The following is a 27987-nucleotide window of genomic DNA, read 5'->3' as shown; positions in this document are numbered from 1 at the left end:
CACTCACTCCAAGATATTGCTTGGCCTCCATGTCGTTTGTGCTCTTTTCTGCCTGAAATGTCTCTCCTCTTTCTCTTTTACCAGTTAACGGTTTAACTAAAGTAGCCAATGCAAAGTCTTCTGTGCCCCACTCTGTCACATACCTTATGTGAGACAAGCACATCTCCTCTAAAGTCATTGGAGCAGAACAAAGTGGAAATTCTTTGGGAATTGGGGGAGATGAAAGTCTGGGGTTTATGTGTTCATGAGAGCCTATTTACCAAGAGCAGAAGGTTCACGGGGGCACACAGTTTACCCCAGTCCCATTGGGCTCCCCTTGGCTTTATTTTTACATTTAAATTCTTGATCCATTTGGAGTTTTTCCTAATATAGAATGTATCTAATTATTATTTTAATCACTGAAGCCTTACAGTATTTTTTAATATCTGGTACAGCTAGTCCCTTCCATTGCTTTCTTTTTTTAATGATAACTGTTTTTGCATATGATTTTAAAATCAGCCTATCTACTGCCAGAAAATAAATCAACAAATAAACTTCTAATTTTTATTGAAATCACATTAAATTTATAAGCTAACTTTAGAATTGACATAGTTGTAATGCAAATCGTTTATCCCTGAATATAGCGTGCCTCCTATTTGTTCAAGTTTGCTTTTATATCGTTCAGGAGTGGTTTCAAATTCTCCTTATGTAGGCATCATCTTAAATGTATTTTGAGATTTTGTTATCTTTTTTCTTTTTAGTTTATTGTAATGGGGTTTCATTATATCTTCTGGCTAGTTGTTAATGAATATTATGAAGGCTATATTAATTTTATACTCCACTAACTTAGTGAATTCTCTTCGTGATGATAGTAACTTTTTATTTGATTTTTTTGTTATTTTTTCCAGGCACACAATCATATTATTTTTAAATAATAATAATTTTACCTCACTGTTTACCATTTTCATACACATAATTTCTCTCCCTTTTCTAATTGCTTTGATTAATAACTCCAGCATGATATTAAATAGCAGTGCAAGGATAGTGAGCATCCTGCTCTTGTTCCTGACTTTAACAGAAATGCCCCCAGTGTTTCCCTTGTGATTGGGGAAGTAAGTTTCCTCAGTAAACATGTTTAATACACAACTAGGCCTATTTTATTGACGGGTTTTTTTTTTAATCAAGAATGATTGTGAATTTTGTCAAATATCTTTTCAGCATTTGTGGAGATAATCATGTGAGTTTTCTCCGAAGCTATACTAGTGTAATTATTTGTATTAATACGTTTCCTATTATTAAACCATTCTTACTTTTTTAAAAAATAAGTTGCACTTGAATGTGATGTACTTTTTGTATTGTGCTGCTGGATACTGCTGATATTTTATTTAAGAATTTGGCACCAATGTTTATAAACAAGATTAGTCTTCTTTTGTGCAATCTTTTTCACATTTTGGTCTCAATATGCGCTGACTTCTTAAAAATAATTTGGAAGTTTCTCTTCTTTTTCTATGCTCTGAAACGGTTTAAAAGACATTACAATTATCTATTCTTTAAGGATTTGGGAGTTTTACCTCTGAAACCATCTGGGCCTATGATTTGGTGGGAAAGGAAGTCCTTTGATATCTTTGCTCAATTTTCTCTGTGGAAATTGGGCTGTCTAAACGTTCTATCTTTTCAAGGGGCAGCTTTAGTAAATTACTTTTTCTTGAAAAAATACCTATTTCATCTAGATTTTGAAATTTACTTGCATAAAATTATGCAAAATATTTTTAGGATTATTTTAATTTCCTCTGCTTTTGTTGTTTTTTCCCCTTGCCATTTTATCATTTTATTTCTGCTTTTCTTTTTTCTCCTTGATTAGTTAGGTTGGTTGTGTCTTAACAATTACATTGATTATTCTCCAATGATCCAGTCTTTTCAAGTATTTTTAAGATTTTTTTTTTTCCTTCTTCTCCCCAAAGCCCCCCGGTACATATTTGTGTATCCCTAGTTGTGGGCCCCTCCATTGTGGCATGCAGGACGCCGCCCCAGCATGGCTTGATGAGCGGTGCCTTGTCCACACCCAGGATTCGAACCAGTGAAACCCTGGGCCGCTGAAGCAGAGCGAGTGAACCCAACTACTCGGCCACCAGGCTGACCCCTCAAGTATTTTCAAATTCTGCTTCCACTCTATTTTCCAAATCACAAATTTAAGCTTTTGTCTTTGTTTTTTTCCTTTCCTGCAGTTTCTTTTGCTGTTCATTTTCTAACTTTTTGAAACATATACATTCATTCTCTTTTTACTGATATAAGAATTTATGACTGTGAATTTTCCCTGAACATTCATTTATCCCTGTATCCCCTGGGGTTTGATATGTAGTATTCTCGTTGTTTCCTAGAAGTTCTGCAACTGCATACTGTATTTTTCTTTTGATTGAAATAGCAGTTGTTGTTGGTTTTTTCCCCCTGAGTTAAGGAGTTTTTGTTTTGTTATCCTGGTATTCATTTTTAGTTTTATCTCATTATAATCAAAATTTGTTGTGTATACCAGTTTTAGTTTTTTGGAACATTTTCAGGCGGTTTTTTGGTGGCCAGAGAGTAAAATTTTGTACATGTTCTAAAAGAATGTGCATTCTGTATTTTTAGGGTACAAAGTTCAGTTGATCTATAAAAAAGTAGTTTATAGGTTAGGTCTTATGTATTCTTACTTATTTTTTCATCTAATTCTTCTGTCTTGAATTGAGAGAAATGAATTAAAGTCTTGCATAATTATTGGGCTTCCATTTCATCTTTAATTTCAGCTTTGTGAATGTTTTTGCTATGTTATTTGGATCGTAGATATTTATAACTACTCTCTTTTCTGATTCCTAATTTTAATATTTATGTTTTCTCTCAAATTTTCTCTGTTACTTTTTCAGAGAAACAACCCTTGGAATTACATGTCAATCCTATAATTTTTTCCTGTTTCTTATTAATTATTTTAACATTTGTATATTAGTTTTCTATCACTGCCATTACAGATTATCACAGCAGTGGTTTATAACAACACAAATGTATTATCTCACAGTTTGTGTAGGTCAAAAGTCTGGCTGGCTAGACTTGATCCTCTGCTTAGGGTCCCACAAGGCAGAAATCAAGGTGTCAGCAGGGCTGCGTTCCTTTGGAGAGGCTCTGGGGATGAATCCTCTTCCAGGCTCATTCAAGTTTTTGGCCAAAGTCAGTTTCTTGTGGTTGTAGGACTGAGGTCTTTGCTGGCTGTCAACTGGGGACTGATATTCCTCCAGCTGTTCACCTTCCTTCTGATGTTTCCCATTGACCTCTCTCCAGCAATAGAAGGTAAAGTCAGTCTCACGCTTCATAGCTCTCTGACTCCATCTTCTGCTGCCTCTCTCTGACTTCGGCTGGAGAAAGTTCTCTGCTTTTAGGGGCTCATATGATTAGATTGGGACAACTTGGATAAGACAGATAATCTCCTATTACAATGTCTGTAACCTTAGTACAGCTGCAAATCTCTTTGGCTATCTAACACAACATGTTTAGAGGTTCCAGGGATTAGGGCACAGACATCTTTGTGGATCCATTCTGCCTACCACAATTTATCAGTTTCTTCATCCTGCTTTCCTTTGGTTAGGTTTGTCATTCTCTTTTTAACTTTGTGAAACGAATGGTTAGTTTACATAGCTTCATTCTGTCTTGGATAATTATGGAAACATTTAATGCCACAAATTTAGCTCTGATTATAGATATGGCTGTGTCCTTTTGATACGTAATGTTCTCATCATCCTTTCCTAAGTAAATTGTAATTGCAGAGTTGATTTATTCTTTGACACTTGTGTTAGTCTTTGAGAAGCAAATACCATAAAGGAGTTAGATTTGCAAGAGATTTATTGAGGGAAAAAACTGAAGGAAAATAGGGAGGAAGCTGGAGGAGATGGAGAGAGCCATCAAACTGCAATACAGATCTGACTTCTGTGAAAAAGACTGGGAAGAAAGGTGTTAGATGGCCATTCTAACAAAATTTCATCAAGTTCCTTGAGCCAAAGTCATTCATCAAAGGACTGCTCCCCAGACATTGCTTAGAAGCAGCCAGCCAGTGGGAAGTACGGCCTGGACACATGGTGATGGGTTTTACACTCAGCAATCAAGGCCCTTGCCAATTATGCTCCTCATAGTGGGAGATCTGAGAGGAACATTTTCATGTGAAACACTGGAATTAAACAATAGAAGTAAAAGAGTATAGGTGTTTTTACTCAAATAGTTAGATTTTTGTTTCTTTATACTTTTCTTATTGGTTTCTAGTTTTAGTGCAGTATAGTTAGAATTATGGTATGCTTTTCCTGCTTTTTAGAATAATTTGAGAGTTTCTTTATAGTCACACGTGTGCTTAGTTGCAAATGCTCGGCGGGTACTGGGAAAGAATGAGTGTTTGCTGTTTTCAAGTTAGATCATTTGGTGTGTAAATCTATTAGATAAACAATATTTTTCCTATCTTCCTATATCCTTATTTATATTTTACTTATTTGACAAGTAAAGAGTCAAGAGAAGTTATTTAAAATCACTAATACATCATCTCTGTTAGTTTATCCTTGTAATTTTACAGCTGTTGCTTTTTAGTTCAATACGTAAAGGTTCAAAACTCTTTAGTATTTTTCACCATGAATTCTACTCTTCGTCTAGAAAATGACCATCTTTGTCCCATTTAATGTATTTTGCCTTGAATAACATTTTATCTAACACTATTGCTTTACCTGCTTTCTTTTCCTTTGCTTTTGCCAGGCATACATTTACCCATTATTTCTTTACTAACAATTCTGCCTTTAAGTGCACCTCCTAAAAATAGCCTGTTTTAAGTGTATCTCCTATAAATAATCATTCATGTGCTATTGGTTGCTCACCCAACATTTATCTATTCAAACCCTTCCATTATTCACCTTTTTCTTTTCCAAGAGAACTCCGATTTTAAGTGTCTACTCTTCTCCACATAACCATCTGTTTCAGGAATTGAATTCTGTTTGGCCAAAGCCAATCATGTAGTTTGACTCCCCTTGGCAGTGATTAGTTTAGTCATCTTTATGCACTGCAATTCTGCAACTATTTTCCAATCCAGTCCTTTCACCTAAAGGAACTTCCTGAACATTTCTGGCAACGTGGAAGGCACCCTTATTCTAACTTCCAGAACTGGAACTTGGTTCTTCCTATCTTAAATGCCCCAAGTCATTTCACTTGGGATTCATTTCTGCTCACGTCAGAATCCTACCGGGAAATTCCTGAGACCTAATCTTAGGCCACTCTTGTGTGTTTTCCTCAGAGCCTAATTGTGCATTGAAACATTTATTCAGTAAGTATTTGGTGAGCATTTACTGTTGGTCACCTAAGGTGCACTGAGGATACAGTGGTGATAGAAGATATAGTGGCCTACACTGTAACTGGGTAACTGGGAAGATAGAAAGTAAAGAAATAATCAGATTAACAAATTGATAAACTAATAACAATGTATTGTTATATCTTTAGGTAGTCTATTACCATAAAGAGCATTATAGACAGCAGAATGGAACACTTCCCTATTATTCTTTCCCTGAAGAGAGTTCTATCACTGTTGAATCATTCCTTTGAAAACAACCATTTTTAAATGCAAATGCACCCTAGGCTCCAGTGTGTTTGTTTCCTGGCCCCTTTAGGAAAAAAGTATAATTAACATAAGTGCTCGTGGTCTTGTTCACATGCACAAATAGCTCCCTTTTCCACTTTCATTAGGTAATGCAGCTCTTAGGAAGGCTAGAGACTTCCAGTTCTGAGCAAATCTCAAATTTCAAGATGCTTCAGGGGGATTATCGCCACGAAATGAACATTTTGGAGTTCAAGTAAGTGAATGGAAGATTTTGACTTCTGTTAAATGTATTCCAAAGGGTTTTGCCTAATGAAAGCGTTGGCATTAAATAAAAACCTATCCCAGCAATTTGAACCTGGCCAAGAAATAAAGCAACGAACTAAGGAAGAAAACAGTCTGCACTAAATAACTTATACAATATTCACAATAAAATAAGAAATATGCTACTAATTTTGTCATTCTCTTTGTCTGCATAACATCTGAACTGAATTGATACTTATCCTGACCTTTCCTATAGAGTCATTCTAACTTATCAATTGTATATTAAATTGCCTCAGTGTAACCCCTTATGGAATATATTGATTCCACAAAATTATCAATTTTTAAAACAACTTTGATTTGCAAACTTTTCTTTTAAGATTTCTTCTGAGATCCTCTACTTGCTCCTTTACGTCATCTCTGTTTTAAGACTGGTCTCTATTCCATCGGACACCGAGTTGTCCCCCAGGCAATGGAGAAAGCAGTAAAGGAGACAGTGCACAAACATTCAAATTACTGACCTCCTTGTCCTCAAATCCTCCTTTCTTGTTTACATGACCACCATTTCCTGAGGTCGTGGTGCAGGCAAAAGAAAATTCTAGTCACTTGGATGGTATTATCCGCCCCTTCTACCCCTGTTCTTTTTCCTCTGTCCCACATCCCTTGGGTTTAAGGTCTTGGTCAAACCCGGTATTCTGAATATACTCTGCTTTCTCCAATTTTCCCCATCTCTACTGTATTTCAATTGATCTAAGTGTCATTGATTATAAGATGCACCATTATGTTTTTGTACCTCTAAGACATGAAGATAACAATTAAAACATAGCACACCATCACTTTAAGACACCACCTGATTTCAGAGATGTTAAATTGGGAAATACGTGTGTCCTAGAAACTGATGAAAAACAAGTCATCATTAAAACTCAGAGAAGTAAATGTCTTGAGTAAACAGAAGAGATCCACTTTCTTCATACCCTAAAAAAACATATCTAGGGCTGGCCCGGTGGTGCAGCGGTTAAGTTTGCACATTCCACTTTGGCAGCCTGGGGTTCGCCAGTTCGGATCCCGGGTGCGGAACTATGCACCGCTTGTCAAGTCACGCTGTGGCAGGCGTCCCACATATAAAATAGAGGAAGACGGCCACGGATATTAGCTCAGGGCCAGTCTTCAGCAAAAAGAGGAGGATTGGTGGCAGATGTTAGCTCAGGGCTAATTGTCATAAAAAACAAAAAAGGATATCTAGGTTCTTAAATTCTAGTACAATGAGGATGCTCAGTAAGTACCTGTGTGGTGCTTGATCTAATCGCTTTAGCTTATAATGAAGATAAAGAAAAGAAGTAGAAAAGTAAACTGTTCCTAGAAGTACTGTTTAAAAATTGATTTTATTGGGGGAGAAGTGGAACTTATAATCTGAAATGGAAGATTGGTTTAAAGGGATGCAGGATATTAACAAAAACGAGGGGAAAAGGAAATATTTGAGATCTAGGGCAACTGCTTTATTGATGATGCTGAATCATTGTTCACCTTTCAATCTTGTGGGAAATTGGCTTATAGATGAATCACCTAAAGAGTTTAAACCTGAATCTGGACACTTTTGTAATAGTATAAACTTGAATCTTTTTCTCACTTGAAATAATGAAGTCTTCAAATTTCATTAGTATTACAGTAGGTAACATTGAATTTATAAGCCAGATTTTTCCCCAGGCAAATACTTATGAGCTCTAATAATTCATTTAATTACACAATTGACTGTTTTTTATTTAAATCTTCTCCATTGACTCTTTTAAATTAAAAAGTAATATGCATTCATTGTAAAAAACAAAATAAAACAAAGATGAAAAAAGATGTCACCACCTCAGCTTCCTAATGTAACCAATGCTAACACCAGGGATGTATCCTTCTACACTTTCCTTCCTATTAATATAAGCATAAAACAGAAAAAGGACACTGTATGTATGTGTGTATGTGTGTGTATATACATGTATATTCTTACATGGAAAATCATGTCTATTATGTCAGGAAAAAGTCTAAGGAAAGAAAAAAACATACAAACATTCGTTTATCCTTTTTATATTTCAAGGAGAATGCTTTTTAAAAAATGCTTTCATATTTTAATAAACTACCAACAGACAGAGTCTGACTTCTGATTGTTACCAGGAAAGTGAGTCTCCAATTGCAGGCAAAACCTTGTAATAAAAGGATCATAAGTAGTAATTAATTCTTTATCGTTTTATTTTAGTTTCAGAATTTCAATTACCCACGTGCCCTTCCAGAGATGTTACTTGGGCACATTTAGTGGTCCTTGGTTTTGAGAGGGATGTTAATATTGTATCAGTGAAGAGAGTAAATGCTCTCCTTTATTTACACAGTAAAGGTGAGCACTGAAGGCTAGACTCTCAAGTGTAAAGCTACGATTGATTATCTAGGAATGTGCTGTCCCCCTTAACCATTACTATTAATTAATATTTCCACCAGAGACAGGGAAGGGAAGATGAAAATTGAAGATTAGGTCTCTAAATAACTTGACGAGTCTATGATTTGCTATTTGTAAACAGCCCTAACAAAAGCATTGTATGAGAAAGAATGCATCATTTATTCAACAGCTATTCAATGGGCAGTTTCTATTTTCCAAGCATTGCTTACAGCCATGCACAAAGCAGAACCCTTGTTTCACAGAACTTAGGTTCTCGTGGAGGAGCACACCAATTAGCATCTAGTGCATGCTGATGAGCATTTTGGAGAAAAAGTAGAGTAACGGACTAGAGAGTCAGCTGGGGAGAGGGATTTTTTTGTTTGTTTTTTGGTGTGGCAAAAAAAACCCCCAAAAAACTTCCGCGATAAAATAGTGCTTGAATATAAATTTGAATGAAATGAGGGCAGGAGTACTCCAGACATAGGAAACAGTTGGCTAAAATGAGGTTGTCCATGTATGAGTTGGAAACTTATTTGTCTGAGATCCAACAGCTGTTAGCCAGTAGCACAGGTGTTTGGAAATCACGATTGGACCAAGAACAGGAAGAGGGATCAACTTCATCATCTTCACAGTTGAGGTACTCACTTGAAGCAAGATATGCCTTCTGAGTGAAAAATAACTCTATATCAAACCAATGTGATAATTCAGAGATGAAGATTAGAATTTAGCTATTATACTACAACTAATCTAACTATTAGAAAATTAACTTTTCCTAGTCCTTGATTTCCTCACCTAAATCCAGGCTTCTTAACCTCGGTGCTTTTGATTGGCGTTTTGGCTGGATAATTCTTTGTTGTGGAGCTGTCCTGTGCATTGTGGGAACTTTAGCAGCATCCCCGGCCTCTATCCACTATACGTCAGTAGCACCTCCCAGTTGTGACTACCAAAAATGTCTCCATACATTGCTAAATAATCCTTGATCTAAATAAAAATGAAAATGGCCTCACATAACTTGTCTTTTCCAATTCTTCATCCAAACACTTTTTCAGGAGAGCTAGAGAGGCATGCAGTATATATCTAGCATGTCTTAAGCAATTTCCAATAATAAAAATCACAAACTAAATTATCTGCATATAATTTTTACTGAAAACACTAAAGCAACTATTATTTCAAGCCACCCACATGTTGCAAGGTAGTCTGAATATTCTCAATAACAAACAACATGCATTGTTCCTGCTAATCTAATATTTTGCCTATTCTAAAAGAGAATTTAAGGGGCTGGCCCCATGGCCGAATGGTTAAGTTCATACACTTCGCTTTGGTGGCTGAGGGTTTTGCTGGTTCTGATCCTGGGCGCAGACCTAGCATGGCTCATCAAGCCATGCTGTGGTGAAGTCCCACATAGCAGAACCAGAAGGACCTAAAACTAGAATATACAACTATGTACTGGCGGGCTTTAGGGAGAAGAAAAAAAAAAAAAAGATTGGCAACAGATATTAGCTCAGGGCCAATCTTGAAGAAAAAAAATAAATAAAAGAGAATTTGAAATTAACATTTTACCATGAGCAAGTCACACATAGAAAATATATACATATACCCCCTGCTGGTCCCCAAAGCTCATCCCACCTCTTCTCAGTCCCATATTTCTCAGTCACTACAGATGTGGATTCCCTGTTCTGCTCAAACCCTCAGCCACTCTGCAGTGACTCTTCAAATTGATGATATATAATTCCAACACTTTTAATCTCTGTAATAACATCCCCTTCCATTTTTAAAAATCTTTCATTCTCTATTTCATACTCCTATGATGCATCATCTTGATGCCAGTAGTCCCTTCCTGCACCTTTGCCTATTATTTCTGTTTTTGCCCCACATGAGTAACCCAACACCTCTTTAAGCCCTCCCCCCACCCAACCTCCCAAAGAAACCACTCAGAGACCCACTGGTGGCTATGGAGACTTTATTGAAGATTTCGCCTCAGACAGAAAAGACAACCACTGCTATCCCAAAGTCCTTATGGGGCCCTCTTCCTTCTCCCTTTCCCCCTTCCTACCCCAGCCTTTTCTCTCCTCCCCTAGATGATGCAAGTCCTCTCTGCCTCTCTGGTCCAGCTCCTCCCTCAGCCTCATAGTGGCCCTTGTAGAGCAGGTGTTCTGCAAACTACCCCTCTTAGCCAAATCTGCCCACAGCTAAGAAGGTTTTTCACACTTTCTAATAAATTTTTTAATAAAAAATTATATTTCACAATATGTGATTATATGAAATGAAAATTTCAGTGGATATAAAGTTAGATTAGGCCACAACCATGCTCATCTGTTTATTATTTGTTTGTAAATAAGCCATGCTTATTTGTTATCACCTACGGTTGCTTTCCCACTGCAATGGCAGTGTTGAGTCGTTGCACAGCTGAGTGGTTGCAACAGAGACCATATGGCTCACAAAGCCTGAAATATTTACTATCTGACCCTTTACATAAAAAGTTTCCCAAACCCCCACTACAGAATAACACTCCCACCCCAAGTGACTTACCAAACTATTTCTTCCCCACACATGCAATGTGCCCTGGGCCCTGAGAGGAAGTCGGCATGGATGACACATGCATTCTGTGTGGCTGTGTCCCTGTTGCTATGTGTATGTATTTTCAGGTATGTGGAGGGGTGTTGTCAGCAGCTGGGCTGAACACGAGCTCAGGGCAGGGACTCAGAGTGTGCTCCCCTGCCCCACCTCCCACACCAACACTTAAGTACTTGCTAGACACACAGCCTCATCCTCTGAAAAAATGGCAGACTTTTTAATACTAAATTTTGGGTGTATGTTTAAATTTACCTATTAAAATAGAACAAACTACTTTTCCCCTTAGATTTAATTCACTTTCAAATAATCTGTGTGAGGAAGTTGAGAACAACAAAAAATGGACAGAAAACCAGTTCATCAAATATCAACAAGACCTCCTGGGCCATATCAATCAGTGTCTGAAGCTACTCCGGGAGAAACTGGTAAGGAGTTCCGTTATTCATGAAGTAAGCAGCCGCCGGGTTATTCTCTGGATGTTAGCAATGAGTAAAGGTCTTGAAAGTTACATTTCAACATTCACAGCAACCTTCACTGTGTTGGTAACTTACTTTTTTCATCACCAGAATAGGACTCCAGAGGCCTGCCTTCTGGTCCTGTTTGCTACTCCCCAACTCTGTGAACCCACATTTCTGAGTGTGCTCTACCTGTACCAGAATAACTTAAAGAGAATTTTAACAAACACAGATTCCTGGTCCCAACCTGGAGCTGAGACATCAGATCCTCTGGGGGCTTCTAGGCAAGCTCCCCGGTGATGCTTAGACGCAATAAAGCTTGAACACTTCTGCACTACTAGCTCTTTCTCAGATTCTGGCAGACTCCTCCACCAGTTCTAGGCAGCACTAGGCGACCACAGCGTCACCTGCAGGAAGAAGCCTCTCACCACAAGGAAGAGAGAGACTGGAATCCATCATTCCTGGGCAGGCAGGGTTAAAGAGAGAACCAAGTTAGTCTTGCCTAAGCCTGTACCAAATTCCCCAGAGGGGATCGAGGAGGAGCAGAGAAGCTAATTAGCCTCAGGCTGCCTCCACAGTCCCCACCCTGCTGCACATTAGAGTCACCTGGAGGGCTTTTAAACTACAATTTCTGAGCTCCACAGACCAATTAAGTCAGAATTTGGGGGAGGGGTGTGAAGGTCCAGGTAATTCTAATAGACACCATGGGCGGAGAATCGCCGTTCCTGCTGAAGTCAGTCCATATGGAGACAGGAAGCTCAAGGGAATAATGACATCTAACATTTCGGAGGATGTTCAAGGAGCTCCAGTCAAGCAGGATCCAAAACGCCTTCCTTGACTACACTTCTTTGAACACTAGGCTAAAATGCCAAGTCCTCAAGGGATTTCAGGAAGACTTCAGCCCTCTCTTTTCTCTCATAACACGTAGAATTCCAGAAACTACAAAAAAACAAGACCAAACAAAGGGATGAACTCTTACATTTGTGAACACAGTTTTAGATACAAGGGCAGTTGGTTTGAATTTTCACATTGAACAAGAAAAAGTGAGTTTGTTAAATATGTTCTTTAAGCTGAATTACAAATCCACATAGGTTTTATTTTCTGCAGTGTTTTATCACATGCTATCTTTTCTAGGAAAAGTCTGAAAATAAAATGGAAGAAAAATTACTGCGGCTTTCAAGCAAATTAGAGAATTTCATTAACACACAGAAACAGGAAGCAGAACTAAACAAAGTAAAGCATATAGAAAATAAACTGTCCAAAAAGATGAACCACATGGAAAAGCACATCTGGGGTGAATTAGAGAAAATGCAGAATGAATATCAATCAGGTGAGCAGATACCTTTGATTGACAACATCAGTCCTTTCCTATCCAATCCCTCAGTTTTCTACTTTGAGTTAATGGCCAGGATCAATCTTGTCATTAGTGACCTCCTTTCACATTTAATCTGAGTTTCCTAAATATTCCATAGAATGTCAGCATACTACTGGAAGGTAGGTAAATAAGTTCACTTTCTTCATTCACACTTGGCAGTATCATAAGCTTGCCACTGCTCTGAGATTTTTTTGCTAAGATCATAGAATTCTTAGTCTTGGAAAGTCCTTGGAGATCAGCAAAACTTGACTTGTGGGTATATCATGAAATTAGAAGCCTAAATCAAATGCCCCTCATTGAACTGCAGGTAATGAGCCTGGACAGATGTTAGACTGGAGACTTGACCTTTAGCAGTGAGAAAGAGAGATGAATTAAGAGAGTCCAGTATAATGACTGTTTTTCTTCTTAAGGAGGTTAATGGCAGCAATGTCAAGCTGCGCTAACATCAAAGAGGATTACTTTGAAAGGCTCATCTAATTTGTCAAAGGGAAGGATGTAGGATAGGTGCTGTGGAGCAGCCATCTGCCTCGAGTCACAATTTGGAGGGAATTACCAGGAATCAGAAGGTTCCTTTATTAGAGAAAGCCCCAACTAATTTTCTGTCCTCTAGATCTCAGAAAAATTCATGTAAATTCTACCAAATTTTGGTCTTTATTATAGAGATGCCTTGGAGGTGTCTTGGGAAGACAGTGTGGTCTCATTTTGTTCCTGGCATATAAATTAAATTTGCTGCCTGGAAATCTGACCCTCACCACCCCTACCCCCAACTCCCACCGTCAAACCAACATAATGAATTACCTGGCCAGGAATCATGACCCAAACTTAACTGCCCTTCTTTTAGGGCCCTGCTCTCTAGTGAATTACCAGAGATTTAATTTTATTCATTCCATTAGTACAACCCCAGGATGAGTTGAAGAGGAATTTGCAATCTACATGTTTCCGCATTTTACTAATTGGGAATTCTAGCAAAAGGGGATTCCAAATTAATGGTTTGCTCTTTTATGCCTTTAATAAAAATGTGTTGAGAGGTGACTACGTGAAAGGTCCCAGTGAATAAGAAATGGACTGTACCTCAGAAGCTTGAGGTCTGGTAGGTCTGTGCTCGTGACTGACTAGATTTGCAGAAGAGAGATACAATATGGGCCGAGGGTGGGGAGCAGCTGGTGGCCACTCCTTTGGTCCCTCAAACAGGTTACTTTCAGAGAAGTTTTAAAATCTCATCTGTGGTCTTTATCTTCAATTTGGTAACAAGAATTAAAAAAAAAAAGGATCATCTAAATCTCTTGCCAAAGTATATAGAAAGAAGAAAATATTTTAAATTTCTCTCTTGAAATACAGAATTATTTCATTATGCAATACATTTGGAGGGAGGGAAGGAGAGGAATTGAATTAAATTTTCACAATGAAGCCAGATACAAGTTGAAACACTACTGCTAATGCATCTTCATGACATATAAGAAATTGATTATTGTACACTTTCAGACTGGCCTTAATAGAATTTAATATGCTTTGAATTAAATGATGATCAATTATGGCAGGACCGCTGATTATCAACTTTCGTAAAAGAAAAAAATTCTAATGCATTGTTTAAGTATACCTATTCTCATATCATCTTCCAGGATTTCAATCGATTCATGACTCTCTCAGCTCCCTCCAACAAATACAGAAAACAAAGATGGATTTAGAGAAATATAAAGTACGGAAAGACCTAAAGAAATTACAGCGTAAGATAGGGGAACTCCAGGAAGTGTAAAACTTTCCAGCCATCTTCTTTTTCACCGAGCAAGGGAGTGCTTTGTTGGTAAAATTTGTGAAGAAGAAAGCTAATATCTCTGGGATGTTTACTGCTTCTAATATCTCTGTATTTCTTACCAACTTTTTAAGGAGACGAATGGACCAGAAAATCCAATAAAGCGAAGCAGCTTTATGATGTCTTCATTAACTTATTAATGAAAAAATTAAGGAATTTTTTTTACATAGACGCCTTTTTATATTTTTATTTGCCTATAAATAAAAAAAGAGCAAACTACATACAGAAATGAGTCAAGTAGGCTGGGGCTGTGGCAAACTGGAGACCACTTACCCCATCTAAAAACAACAGCCACTATGCACTTCTAGTTCATTACTAACATGCATATCATCCATTATTGCCAAAATTTTCGTTTTTCATGAGAAACCAGAAATCTGGTTTTATATGAAACTATTTATAAGCACTAGCAACTGGCTCAAAATAGTTCTTAAACTATGAGGGAATGTCTGTGGGGCAGATACAGCCAGTGTGCTGTCAAATTGCAACTTCAAATCCAGAGGTTCTTGTTTTCTAATAATCCCCATATTTACAGCAAGTCTAATGTATATTTAAAATATTGATTTGTCATACTCAATATGTATCAGAATTATGAGCAAGTAAGGGTTAACCATGCAAAATAAGAGAATACAATAGTTTCCATGAAAAACATCTAACATAATTTGATCTAGGTGCTAAATTCAGAAGCACTTCAAAAACATTAATTAGTTTCCTATAAAATTAAAGTATTTCTAACTTTTCTAGATATAAATGTTAAATGGAGAGCCTGGTAATGGGCAGTAAAATCATGAAAAATAAAAACAAACTATTCATGTCATGCACTATCTGCTAGAACAATGACTAATTTCTCATCACAGAGCTTTGTGTAAACATGGCAAGGGGACCCTCGCTTCAGATTTGGTCTCCTTCCTTGGTTTAGGGAAGAAGAGTGACAACTTCTCTGCTAATAAAGAACAAAATTACCTTCCAAAGCAATTTTGGACCAATGCCCACCTCTCTAATTTTTTAGCTATATGAAACATCTCCATTTATTTTTGTTAATTTACTTACAGCATCACTGACTATATTCCAAGGGATTTTCATAGGAGAACTTAAAGAGTTTACAATGCAATAGCAAGTGTCCTTTGCAATCAAGTGTTACAGTAGGACAAAGGGCTAATATCTCAAGTAATTCCAAATAACTCTTACAAGCCAATAAGAGAACAATAAGTCAATTTTTTTTAAAAAACAGGCAAAGAATATGAACTGGCAAGTCACAGAAGTATACAATAATAAACGAAGATATGAAAAGACATTCAACCTATTAAAGAAATAAAAATTAAAGGGACCCTTAGCTACCATTTTCAGATTGAAAAAATTAAAGTGATTGATACTATTAGGTTGACAGGGGTATAGAGAAATGTGCACTCTCATGCATTACTGGTGAATCTATAAATTGGTACAATGATTTAGAGGGCAATTTGGAAACATCTATTAACACTTTTAAATGTATATATCCTTTGACCCTGGGATTCTACTGCTAGAAATTTCTATTACTGGGGGAAAAAAATTCCAAGGTGTGCAAAGATGTATGAACAAGGATGCTCATTACAGCACCATTTGTTATAGTAAAACAACTGAAAACAACCCTAAGGAATTGATTAAATTAATGCTATCACCAGACAAAAACTGCTATCCAGCCTTTAAAAAGAATACAGAAAGATATCGATGATACACTGATAGGTGTAAAAAGCAAGTCGCAAAGCAACATGGATACGATCCCACTTCTGTCAAAACAATTTTTAAATAAGTTAAACAGAATATTGCATAACCATAAGCAAACAAAGGTAAGAATTTACAACAAACTTAGCAGTCATTGGATTATGAATAATTTTGTTTTCTACATTAAGCATTAATACTTTTACATTATTACAATATAATATTTTGCTTTCCAGTAAAAATATATTTTATAAAACAACCACAACAAATACACTAGTAGGCTGAAAGAATAACTCTTTGTAATGAACCAAATAAGTGGTTGTAGAAAGGGTTAAATTAGGAATTCACACAGATCAAGGACCATGTCATCCCACTCATATGCATTTTTACTTTACAGACATAGCTACAAAAGCAGAGAGGACATAACAGCAAGTGCAAAAAAAAGATGCTGATGCATTTTTTTTCCCTTGTAAATAAAAATGCTCTCAACTAAATTCTAGCTCAAACAATAGTGCAGGATCAAGCCAAAAGCTTTCCCAGAATGAGTCAACACCTCATTGGTGTTGACAGGGTGGTACTACATAGAATTGAATGCAATGCAAGGGGGTAGGGGATCAAAGGATCCTCTGCCAGTGTTCTCTTGCTTGGGATCCCAAGTTGGGGTGTCCACAGATTGGCACAGACTCTAGATGTCCTGAGAACTATGCCTCGAGAGAAGGTGGATCCACATATTGTAGGACCTAAAGCTTAAAGCTTTGACGTGTTCTTGATGTCCTGTCCTAATGAGCGGGCACAGGAGTCTGTAGGAATACTCCTGGAAGCTATTGCTAGCTCAGGACAGCAGCAACTCAACTGTATACAGAAGAGACCATGAACAATGTAAGTATGTCCGTCCAACCCAAAAGTATCCCCAACTCCACTTCTCTTTAGCTGGATCCAAAGATGCCCATGGCCACTCCAGGAGCACCTGACATCAATGGAAGTTGGAGTAGAAAGAGAGTGGTCTTAACCAACGATCTCATTGTAGTTAAAATGTCTTCTGCAAATTTTACGACGATCTTGTAAACACACTGCCAAGGCTCAGGTAAGTAGGGGACCCTGGAGCTCAAGGGCCATCATTTGACACTACATTCACCTCTGCTCGGGGGACCAGTGGAGCACTGGGTCTCCCTTGCTTTGCATTTATTTTGCAATGGATCCATAAAGGTGACAAAGATGAACAATCCTCATAGAGCAGCTCAACATACATGCACTTTATTCTTTACCAAAACCAACACTTAATCCTTTGGGAAATGTCAAACTTCTCTCCCCACCAATACAGGAGAATGCTTGAGCATCACAGAATCTGCAGTCCAGATGCATCGGCAAACTTGAGGCAGATGTTAAAATATCTCAGACTCCACTTTAGGGACAAACCCCATCTAAACAGGCTTGGAAATCCAAGGACCCTGCTGACACCATGTTTCCTGCCATTTCCTCCCTCTTATCAAAAACCTGCTGTTAGGGAGAAAAAAATATATAAAATTATTTACACTGAGGACTAAATGGGAATGTTCAAAGTACCCTACTTCCCCACTGAAGATGAAAGACACATCCCTCACCTTATGTTTCACAGGTAACTGCCTTCTCAGCCCCATTGTGAGGTAGACACGCTCACCACCTGATAGCCAGGAGAGCAATAGGCCCAAGGTCCCAGAAATAGCATCCCCAGAATGCTCTGCACACCAGCAGCTCCCCCCTCTTCTACAGAAACTTACTAAACACCTGTCCACTTCTATTAGTGTCATTCATAATAGCAGCAAGTAGCATCCAAAACACCAAGAAGGAAAAACTTGCTCTACACTATATATACACACACATACATATTGGTGTTTTTACCTGATGAAATGGGTCTCCACACTTTTGTGAGATATTACTTTTTATATATTTGCAGCCTCCATTCATTCATTTGCTAGGCACTGAGGATACAACATTAAGCAAACTAAATATGGGCCCTCCCCTTAGGGATCTTACAGTCTAGTAGAAAAGACCAACAATTAAACTTGCAAATACCTGGGCAAGTGAAGGGTGTGATGGGAGCACCTGGGAGAGGCATTTAGCATAAACATGGGGAATCAGGCAGAGGGATCTTCCAGAAGAAGGGATATCTAGATTGAGACCTCTAAAGTATAAGTAAATATTAACCAAGGGAAAGGGGCTTGATTGGCAGAGGTGGGGGCTCAGGGAGATGGCACAGCCTAAGCAAAGGCCTGGAGGCCAAGAGAATGGGACTCATGCCAGGAACACATGTAAGAAGTTCAATGGGTTAGAACCTAAAGTGTGTGTGGTGGAGGTGAGGGAGGGGGCTTGAGGGAGGTGAGCAGGAAAGAGAACACGAAGTTGGAGGGAGTGGGTATCTGATCACAAAGGGCCTTGTTACTCCTCTTGAGGAGCATGGACTTTATCTTTAGGGCCCACAGTAGCATTTGAAGGATTTTATTTATCTATTTTTTTAAAGATTGACCCTGAGCTAACATCTGTTGCCAACCTTTTTTTCTTTTTTTCTTCTTCTCCCCAAAGCCCCCCAGTACATAGTTGTACATTCTAGTTGTAGGTCCTTCTATTTCTGCTATGTGGGACACCACCACAGCATGGCTTGATGAGCAGTGCTAGGTCTACACCCAGGATTCGAACTTGCGAACCCCTGGCTGCCAAAGTGGAGCATGCAAACTTAACCACTCAGCCATGGGGCTGGCCCCTGAAGGATTTTAAATAGGAGAAACATTATCAGATTTTCATTTTAGAGAGATCCCTCTGGCTGTAGTATGAAGAACAGATTACAAACACAGTGGGAGAAGCAAATTTGGGTGGGAAAGGAGATGATTCAGGAGAGAAAGGATAATGAGCTCAGTTTTAAACTGATTTGGAGGTATCTATGGGATGTCCAAGTGGAGATGTCCAGTGGTTGGTGAGCGATAAGGACCTGAGGCATGAGAGAAAGATCTGAACTGAGGATTTAACATAGAAAGGGTTATTAGAGTTATGGGTGAGGAAGGAGGAGATTGCCTGGGGTTGGGAGGGGTGGGAGTAGGGGACGTGAACTACAGTGAGAAACAGAGATCAGGCAGGAACTCCGAGGACACGTAACACTGAAGGAACAGGCAGAAGAGGAACCTTCAAGTTGCTGGGTGAGTATATGAAGACAGCAGTGTGGTAGGAGAGGGAAGATCATCGTTTGAGGGTTTGTCTTCCCTGGGAGTGCCTGCTGGCAGATAGTGTCAACAATCAACTTGGAGTTCTACCAGTAGTACTTTAAGACTGAGATTAGATCTCCGCCTACTAGGAGGACCCTGTTCTAGAACGTAAACTCAAAAGTTGGGTGTATGGTGCAACTTGGTAGAGAACAGTTATAAATGCTCTCCTGACTGCCCTGCCATGCCATAAAATAAACGTGCTGTGTCTCCTCAGACACAGAGAGGGTTGTGAACCCTCCCAGAGAGAAGCAGGATTGTTGCCAGGAAAAGTATTAGGCCCCTAATACTTCCTGGCACTTCCCTCTCTGGGAGATCAGGAGTCACACACATTTGTGGTAAAGCTTTGTTATTTCAGATCTTCCCTTTAATATACAGTCACAAAATTTTCTAATTCCATAGACTAAATGTCCATAAACCCCTGTTCCTTGGTAGAGTTCTGCTACTTCATTTGCAGAAGATATTTACACATGTAATAAATGTTGAGTAAAAAATGATTGATGTGCTCAGCAGTATGTCATAAACCAGGGCCTCTTTTGCAGTCCCCAAAGACATAAGCTGAGAAAACAGAAAAATAACCCAAACTTCTATGCTGAGAAGTGTTGAGGGGGCTTGAGATCTGACAGCCCTGAGTTTAAAACCAGTGCCACCAGTCACTATCTGTGTGACTTCAGAGATAGTCTTTAATTTTGGAGTCTTAGTTTCCTCATCTTAAAATGGGGATAACAATATTTACCTTGGAGGTTACTGGAAGAATTAGAAAAACATTTATTGAGCTATTACCAGGTATCAGAGACTGCTCTAAGCACTTCACCTAGATTAACTCATTTAATCCTCCAAACAGATGCCTATTACTGAGGCACGGAGGGATTAGGTAATTTGTGTAAGGTTACATTCCTAGTATGAGGCAGTCAGGATTTGAACTCATCAGTCCAGAGAGTTTGCTCTTAAATATTCTGCTATATTGTTTCTCTAAATATATGTAGACTATCTAATGCAGTGCCTGATACATCGTAGGTATTGTACTTAATAAATGGTACTGATTAATAATAAACAGAGATTTTTATCTTTATGGAAAAGACAAATTCCATGGAAACCTTTTGTCCAACTCTGATTTAGATCAGTAACTAAAAATACTTGAGTCCAAAAAGGTCCTTGTACGACCTATATTGGCTTGTAATAATTCTAGCAATGTACTAAAGCAGAAAGAAGTACAAAATATAGATTTCTCCTGGACCAAAATTATAATGAAGAGGTGTTCCTCTACTTTAAAAGCACTTCTTCCTATTGTCTCTGGGGAGGGAGGCCAGCAGCTAAAATACATTATGGACATTGACTGGAGGTGGGCTGATGCCAATGTCCAATAAGGCATATTTCCTCTATAAGTCCTGGCCAGAAAAGCAAACCCAACTGCTATCACTGCCAGGTAAAAGTCATTAGTACCCAACTACCAGATGCTTCTCCAAAAACCTAATGCACTGCATTCACAAGGGTAACATCCAAGGATGGACTTCAACTGAGTGGGACCTACATGGAGGCATGGGAATGGTGCTGGATAAACCCACTCCTACAACCCTAAACAACTCCTAAACCAAGGAATCTATCTAGTCACCACGCCTAAATTCCATTGCTTAGCACTCAAAGCCTTTCAAGTATTCACAACAGCAAGATAAAATCCTTCGAAAGGAACAAATACACACCCTCGAGTACCTTCTCTGCAGGGATTAGTTGATAACTAAGGAGAGCATGTCTTTCAAAACCAAGAAAGTGCTAGGTACCTAAGACATGGCAGGGTCAAAAGAAAGTCCACAGAAGAGAGGTTAGAAAAGGCAAAGAGAAAAGCATGGGCTGGGACTTGTGACGTTATCATGGATTAAGTGAAACAATTAGCTCACTGTTGGCCTCAGTTTCTATCAAGTTCAAAATCTAACAAGGTGGAGTATTCTGTATCATTGCATAGGTTTAAATTTGCAAATAAAGCTGGCAAAAAATAAGAAATTTGCAAAGTTAGTCCTTTGGAGGAGGCTCCCTTCCTCCTAAGGTTCTTCCTAGAATTCAGATGATGGCACCAGGTAGATGGCAGCATCAGAACCCACATTGGTAGGATAACTGAGTCAGTCCCACAGACACACCCTCAACTCATTTACATTTCTTTGAGGTAATGGCAATTATTAACAAAACTTGACAAGAGTATTGGAAATGATCTTGGGGCCAGATTTTGTTTGCCCAAGAATACAGACGATTTTAGAAGAGTGAATCTCTTTGAGCTGTTTTTTTCCTGTAAAATGAGGATAATATCTACTGTAAAAAATAATGTGAGAATTACATGCGGTAATAGCAGATAGAGCTTGGCACATAGTAGCGTTCAACCTACCCCTGCCTGTAAGTCCTTGGTTGCTGAGGCCCTGCTGGGTAATGACCACAACCTTGTAAGCACAAAAAGCTCTTCTGCTGAAGTAAATGGTACAGTACTAAGATCCTCTGCAATGCTAGATTTTGCTTGGGCTTTCTTAGAAGCACTTGAAGAGAACAAAAGCTCATTGCTGCCTATGTATTTCCCAACGTTCACAAGTATTCACTACGGCCCACTGTAAATCTGGGTCTAGTGAGTTAATAAACAAACAAACAATTCTGTACCTAGTTCTTAGTCCGAAAAGCCATCCCACCATATACATAGCACTTGTTCTGAGGCACCACTGGGCTAGCTTCAGGCAATTCCGAAATATATTTATTTCCCCTTAGTGAAGCTGCTTATGACAATACAAATTTGCCTTCTCAGCAGTGCTTTTTCTCTCTAATCTCCTCCTTTCCACAAAAAGAATCTTCTGTTCCATCTGGCTTTTCTCTTGTGCCTAGAGACACTTGTGTCTCAAACATAAGAGAAAGTAATGCTGCCGGGCATGCACACAGGAAAGAAAACACATAATTCAGTCTGCAAAGATCGAACCTGCAGTTGTCTTTTCTCCAAACCACCTGACTTCTTTCCAGGCTAATTTCCAAACTTCCAAAGCCAGCAAAAAGTCTTCACATAGACTATTGGTACACTCTTTTCCCTTTCTTGATCTATTCAATTGAACAGAACAATTAAAACTAGAACTTTTAAACAATATAGTGGTTTTCCAAAAAAACTCCTGATTGCCTGATACTAAACTATGCAGCACCTCCTCTCCACAGAGATTAAGCAATGGCCGTATTTTGTATGATCAAAGGGGAGGAAATGGCATTAAAAAGGCAGGGTCTTAGAAACTCAAGTTTTTCTGAGCCACCTGAGAGTCAAATAACCAAACAACGTGCATATTTTATTTAATGTGAGTGGCCTTTCTGAATGAAGTATAACCAATTTGGCAAAGAGCAGGCACATGTAATTACAGTCATCCGTTCACAGACACTGGCTTCTATTAAAACGTTCTTGAAGTGTAGGTCCACTTTCCTTCTCAGGATGTAGTAACTAGAACGGATTACCGTTAACCCTTCTACAGCAGAGATCTCTCTGGAAAGGAGTTCCACCCTAAGAAGGTTTGTACAGGGGCCCTTGTTAGTGGAAACCAGAGTTGCTACTTCACATGTGCTGCAACAAGCGGTTTATTTTAGTATTTTGCTTCAGCTCACTTCGGACTCGGAAAACTTTGGTGACGTCAGAACAATAGAATGCTGCCATTAGAAATCTAGCTGAAGGCCCTGATTTTATAAATTCACATTCAAAACTAACAGCCAAGAGATCAGGTTTATCTAGTCACGTACCCATTCTATATTGAAACACACCACTTAGGTTTTGTGGGTATAATTTAATGCAGTTTCTTTCAAAGACAATTAGAATGAAGAACATAATCAATTATGTTGGTAATACTGTGCTGTAAGTAGCCTGTTGAGTGAGAACAGCTCAGATACTATTACAGAAATGAACAGTCACATATTCTTAAGACTCAAGTACTTTTGACATTTATATTTTCACCATAACCATTTTTGATAACATCGTTTTTATCTGCTGACTCCTTTTATGGCAACAATTTAGATGATCTCCAATTTTAGTGATCTGCTGACATTCAATTCAAAGGTATGTGTATTTATTTCAGTACACACAGTGAGCAATGTACTGATTTTTCACTGCAGCCATAACAAATTGCCACAAACTTATTAGCTTAAAAACAACATAAATTTAGTACTTCACAGTTTTGTAAGTCAGAAGTCCAACACGAGTCTCACCAGGCTACAATCAAAGTGTCGGTAGGGCTGCATCCCTTTCTGGGAACTCCGTAGGAGAATGTTTCCTTGCTTTTTCCATTTTGGAGGCTGCCCTTACTACATCCATCTTCAAAGCCAGCAATAATGAATCTCTCTAATCTTCTGCCATTGTCATTTCTGTCTCTCTGAAAGGCTCTCCACTTCTAAGGACTCTTGTGATTAAATTCGGTCCACCCAGATAACCCAGGATAATGTCCCCCCTCAAGGTGCATACCCTCAGTCACACCTGCATAGTCCCTTCTGCCACGTAGTCACAAGTGCCAGGGATTAGGGCACGGACACCCTTGGGAGCCACTATTCCACCTACCAAACAGCAAGATAAGCATTTTTTTCATCACCTATCTTCTCTCCAGAAAAATTAATATAATTTAAATATGTTTTTATAGTAGGCACTATATACAGGGAAAGTATATGGTGAAGCATGAAGCCCAAATGAACTTTTGTACTGATTCAAACACAAGAGACAGCATGACAAGCAAATTGTTTTAACTGTCCAGTGATGAATATGAACTCAACCGTTTTTCGATGGATACTTCAGTTTTAATTATCCCTCTCCTGGCATCATTTCCCTTCACTAAAACAAACAGGTATTTTCAATTTTAAATTCAAAATATAAGAAAAAAAAATTTCAAGTGTTTCATAACAGCTGTTTGTTAAAGAGATATTATTCTTAAATTTCTTATTTCAAAACATTTTGAAGTCTAAAGATAATTGAGCATTTCATAAAAAAATTATAGTTGTGTAAGGTATCTGTTTAGGTACATTCGAATTTTAAATACTGCTATTCAAAAAGTTCCTATTCTAATCAGCCAAAGAAAGGAAAAACCTACTATTACACAGGACAGGGAGAGCAGAGACCGTGAGTGATCTTTAGGTGCAATAGATCTTAAGTGATTATATTTTCTAAACCAAAAATGAGGCATACAGATAAGGGAATTTTATGACTTTTTACTTTCTCTGTATAAAGAGTCTTAAAAATACATATATATATATATATGTGTGTGTGTGTGTGTGTGTGGAAAGATGATTGTACTTGTATCTGATACACAAATGCAGCATTCTAAAATGCAGCAAAAAAGAACAAAAGCAAAACAAAAACACCTCTCCTACAAGTTGTAGGTCAGTTTATAACCAGAAGCTGAGTGTTATATTGTATAATAAGCAGCATGGGCACCTAGGAAGTTTTCTATCTGTTGGCAACTAAAGTGGGAGAAAGGAAGACCGAGAGAGAGACAAGAGTCAACTCTGCCAAAATAAAATTTCCACATTTTTTAATGCACAAAAATTGAAAGGGATCAGCAAGCCACACTGACATACATACATAAAATATGCTTCATTTTTGTGTTCCTATAATATCTCCCCAGAGCAGATACCAAATTTTCTATGGGGCAACCAAATATCTATCTTTTCATATTCATATATCAATAAATACGTACCTAATGCTTCATACTGTTTTGAATAACCACATCTTTTGATTCTGTTAATGTACAACCTGAGTATTTCTGTCCAATCCTGTTCTGCGTAGATTCCCAAATTAAAGGAAGTTTGTCAACTCAAAGTGAAAAAAGAGCATAGCATTTTAAGCTAAGGTTTTTCTATCCTGACCAGAAATTAATGCAAGAGACGCTTGAAGAAATATGACAAGTGATTCCAAACAAATACATTGTGTTCCAAAAGTTTACTCATAAGCTGTATTTTTCCCACAGGAAATGATTATCAGATGTCAAGCTAGCCTAGAAACATCTAATTAATCAATAATAGCCAAATCGTAGATAAAAATTAGCAGAAAATGCACTATAATCCTCAAAAAAATAATGAAATACTTAATATGAATGCTACATACTGGTACTCATAAAATAACTTTTAATGTAATTTCTCTAATTAAATTTATGCATAAACTCTGAAGGGAAATTTCAGCCACTTCTAAAGTTCCTAGAATCTGATAACAGTGATTCACTTCAAATTTTCTTTGCTTTAAGCATGCCGTTTAGCACCACTCTCCTTTACTAACTGGGATTAAATGACAATGTTTAACACACTTAGCAAAGGTCTGGCATGAAGGAAGCGCTATAGAAACCACACAGTTAGGAATGATTTGAGGCTCACATAACTAGGCAGCAATTTGAAGAAAAGGCAGAGGATGTGTGTACATCCATGAAAAAAGAATTACCTGAGAGAGTATTGTACTCACTAAGGAGTTTTCCAATCTTCCTCTCTAGACAACCTGGTTCTGAGGTCCCTGGAGCCCAGAACTAGGCGATGGAGTCAAAAGGTTAGTCCTTGATTACAGGCCTGGAGCAAAGGCTAACCAAGTCCACACTAGGTAAAGCAACCTTGTGACGCAAGTGACAGCCAGAAAGCAGATGGAGAACAAGAACGGACTCCTAAGCATTTAAGCAGATGGAGCCAGCCCCTTCTGGAGGTAAAGGCTGAGGTGCTTTCCCAAGGAAGCAGGAGGGCACGGACACCAGGGCTGCACAGGCAGCCTTTTACAGCACATCTCTGCCTAGGTCTGTGGGCCAGGCTGTTAAAAGCACTGAAGCAGTTTGTCAGTTGTGAAGGCAAGGAAGAAATGGGCAGAGAATGGCAAGTGCTTGATCTTGTTGAAGAAGTAGAGGGAAGAATCATCACTGGATTAAGCCAGTGGTTCACGAACCTAAACAAACATCAGACTCTCTTGGGCATGCCTTTAAAACGCAGCGTCCTAGGCCCCTATCTTTAAAGACTCTGATTGTATATATCTGAATTACGATAATTCAGGCAAATTTGGGAATTCATCAATAGTTAGTTCAACAGATCAACCCCTAGAGTAAAATTTAATTACAGAATATTATCAATTTATATCATCTCACAAAGTAACGTTGTGAAGCTGCTGGTTCAGAAAAACTACATACATAAATTACACAACCACACATTTTTGTACAATAAATAATACATGTAAATGCCTAAAAACATGTAAAGCTATAAATCCAAAGTAAGCGATAGTTTTTTCAAATATAGAGGTTTGAAAAAAAAATAGGTAAATGTGCTCTCAAGTTTTAGAATTTAAATGTAGAAATTATATCTGATATTGATACTACAAAGAAAACAAGACTATTTTTTTATTTCAGAAAGTTCAAGTCTTTTCATCATAATTGAAGGAACTGCATGATCGATTAAATATTGTCAGCATTATTTTCCAAACTTCTCCATCAATTTTTTAAATGTAGCCATACACCTGAGTGTTTTGAATTATATAAACACATCCATTAGCAGTCTAAGACTCACCAACATTTATATTATGCTTCTTCAACAGAATCTGAGAGGAACCACTAGCAAAACAGGTTATAAGATTATTTGGATTTTATGATCAATTGGTTTGCTGAAATCTAAAATTAATAGAAGGAATTAGATCTTTGAATTTGTTTTTTAACAAATAAAATTCTGCATTGTGCTAATCTGCTTTTACATATTATTTAGAAAATGGCTAGTAAGGCTTTACTGTAATGGTTAAAAAAAAAATCCTATTGTGCACCATGCAAGATGAAGAAAATAATGGTTTACAAACAACTGTTGAACAACTAAAGGAATCATGGTTTTTCCTTTCATTATGGACTTCTTAAAATCAAATATATTTTTCAGATTAAACTTATATTAAGAGTTTATGGAAAATTACACCTCTAGCTTAAGAACTTAAAACATCTTTAGACTGAAAAAAAGAATGGGTGATTATAACTATAGTTTTTTAATCTGTTGCTTTGGGGAAAAGTCTTAATTTATTGTTTCATTCTTTCTAATAGCTTTTCTTTGCTTGCTTACTGTAAAATAATGCATTGTTATTCTGAGGACAATTTCTGATTCAATTCCAATGCTCTCGTGTCTCCATGAGTTTTGGCATTGTTTACCAGCACCTGTGGGAAATCACATACAGGAACGTTAGTATTTTGTTTATTAACAATATCTATATTTATATTCATAGAAGCAAAGTATGCCAAAGGGCAGCAGGCAATTTCAAACCACCTAAGAAAAACTGACTACGTGTAATATTTCAGTCATTTTTGCTGAAATAATTGTTCAAGCAAGCTAACATCAGAGATAAGCACAATTTATTCAAATGCTAAATTAGTAGAATGCCAACATTTTGATTGTTACTACTGTCAGCACTGTATAAAATTAAAGGTTTTGTTTACAATACTGTCACCTCTAAGCCCTTACCCAAAAAGACCATTTTATGCATGGAACTGTCCAAATGACATTGTTCTCCTTTAAAACAGCAGCTGAGGATCAAGGCTCTAGGTTCTAAGCTCTATCAAGAAGCTTCCCATGATTTTTACCAATTCCACAAATTAGAACATTTAATTTCTGTTGATCATTTGATTACTAAGACATTTTT

The 27987-nt window shown here is 37.8% G+C and overlaps 2 protein-coding genes across 4 annotated transcripts in view; one reads left to right on the top strand and one right to left on the bottom strand.

Moving 5' to 3' along the window:
* Positions 1 to 18705, top strand: part of FAM81B (family with sequence similarity 81 member B) — a 49295-nt gene extending 30590 nt beyond the window's left edge. The window contains exons 6-9 of the mRNA XM_046666042.1: positions 5713 to 5819; positions 11098 to 11233; positions 12398 to 12593; positions 14258 to 18705. Coding sequence (XP_046521998.1) covers positions 5713 to 5819; positions 11098 to 11233; positions 12398 to 12593; positions 14258 to 14391 — 573 coding nt within the window. The 3' untranslated portion in view covers positions 14392 to 18705. The remainder of the gene's footprint in view (positions 1 to 5712; positions 5820 to 11097; positions 11234 to 12397; positions 12594 to 14257) is intronic.
* Positions 18706 to 23138: 4433 nt separating this feature from the next.
* SKIC3 (SKI3 subunit of superkiller complex) overlaps positions 23139 to 27987 on the bottom strand; it is a 78978-nt gene continuing 74129 nt past the window's right edge. For all 3 annotated transcript variants that reach the window (XM_046666039.1, XM_046666041.1, XM_046666040.1), the window contains exon 43: positions 23139 to 27505. In XM_046666039.1, the coding sequence (XP_046521995.1) occupies positions 27431 to 27505 (75 nt within the window). In that variant the 3' untranslated portion in view covers positions 23139 to 27430. The remainder of the gene's footprint in view (positions 27506 to 27987) is intronic.

The sequence above is a fragment of the Equus quagga genome, chromosome 7, assembly GCF_021613505.1.
Source record: "Equus quagga isolate Etosha38 chromosome 7, UCLA_HA_Equagga_1.0, whole genome shotgun sequence".
Lineage (NCBI taxonomy): Eukaryota > Metazoa > Chordata > Mammalia > Perissodactyla > Equidae > Equus > Equus quagga.
The sequence above is the reverse complement of the archived record's forward strand: the minus strand, read 5'-3'. Positions and strand labels throughout refer to the sequence as shown.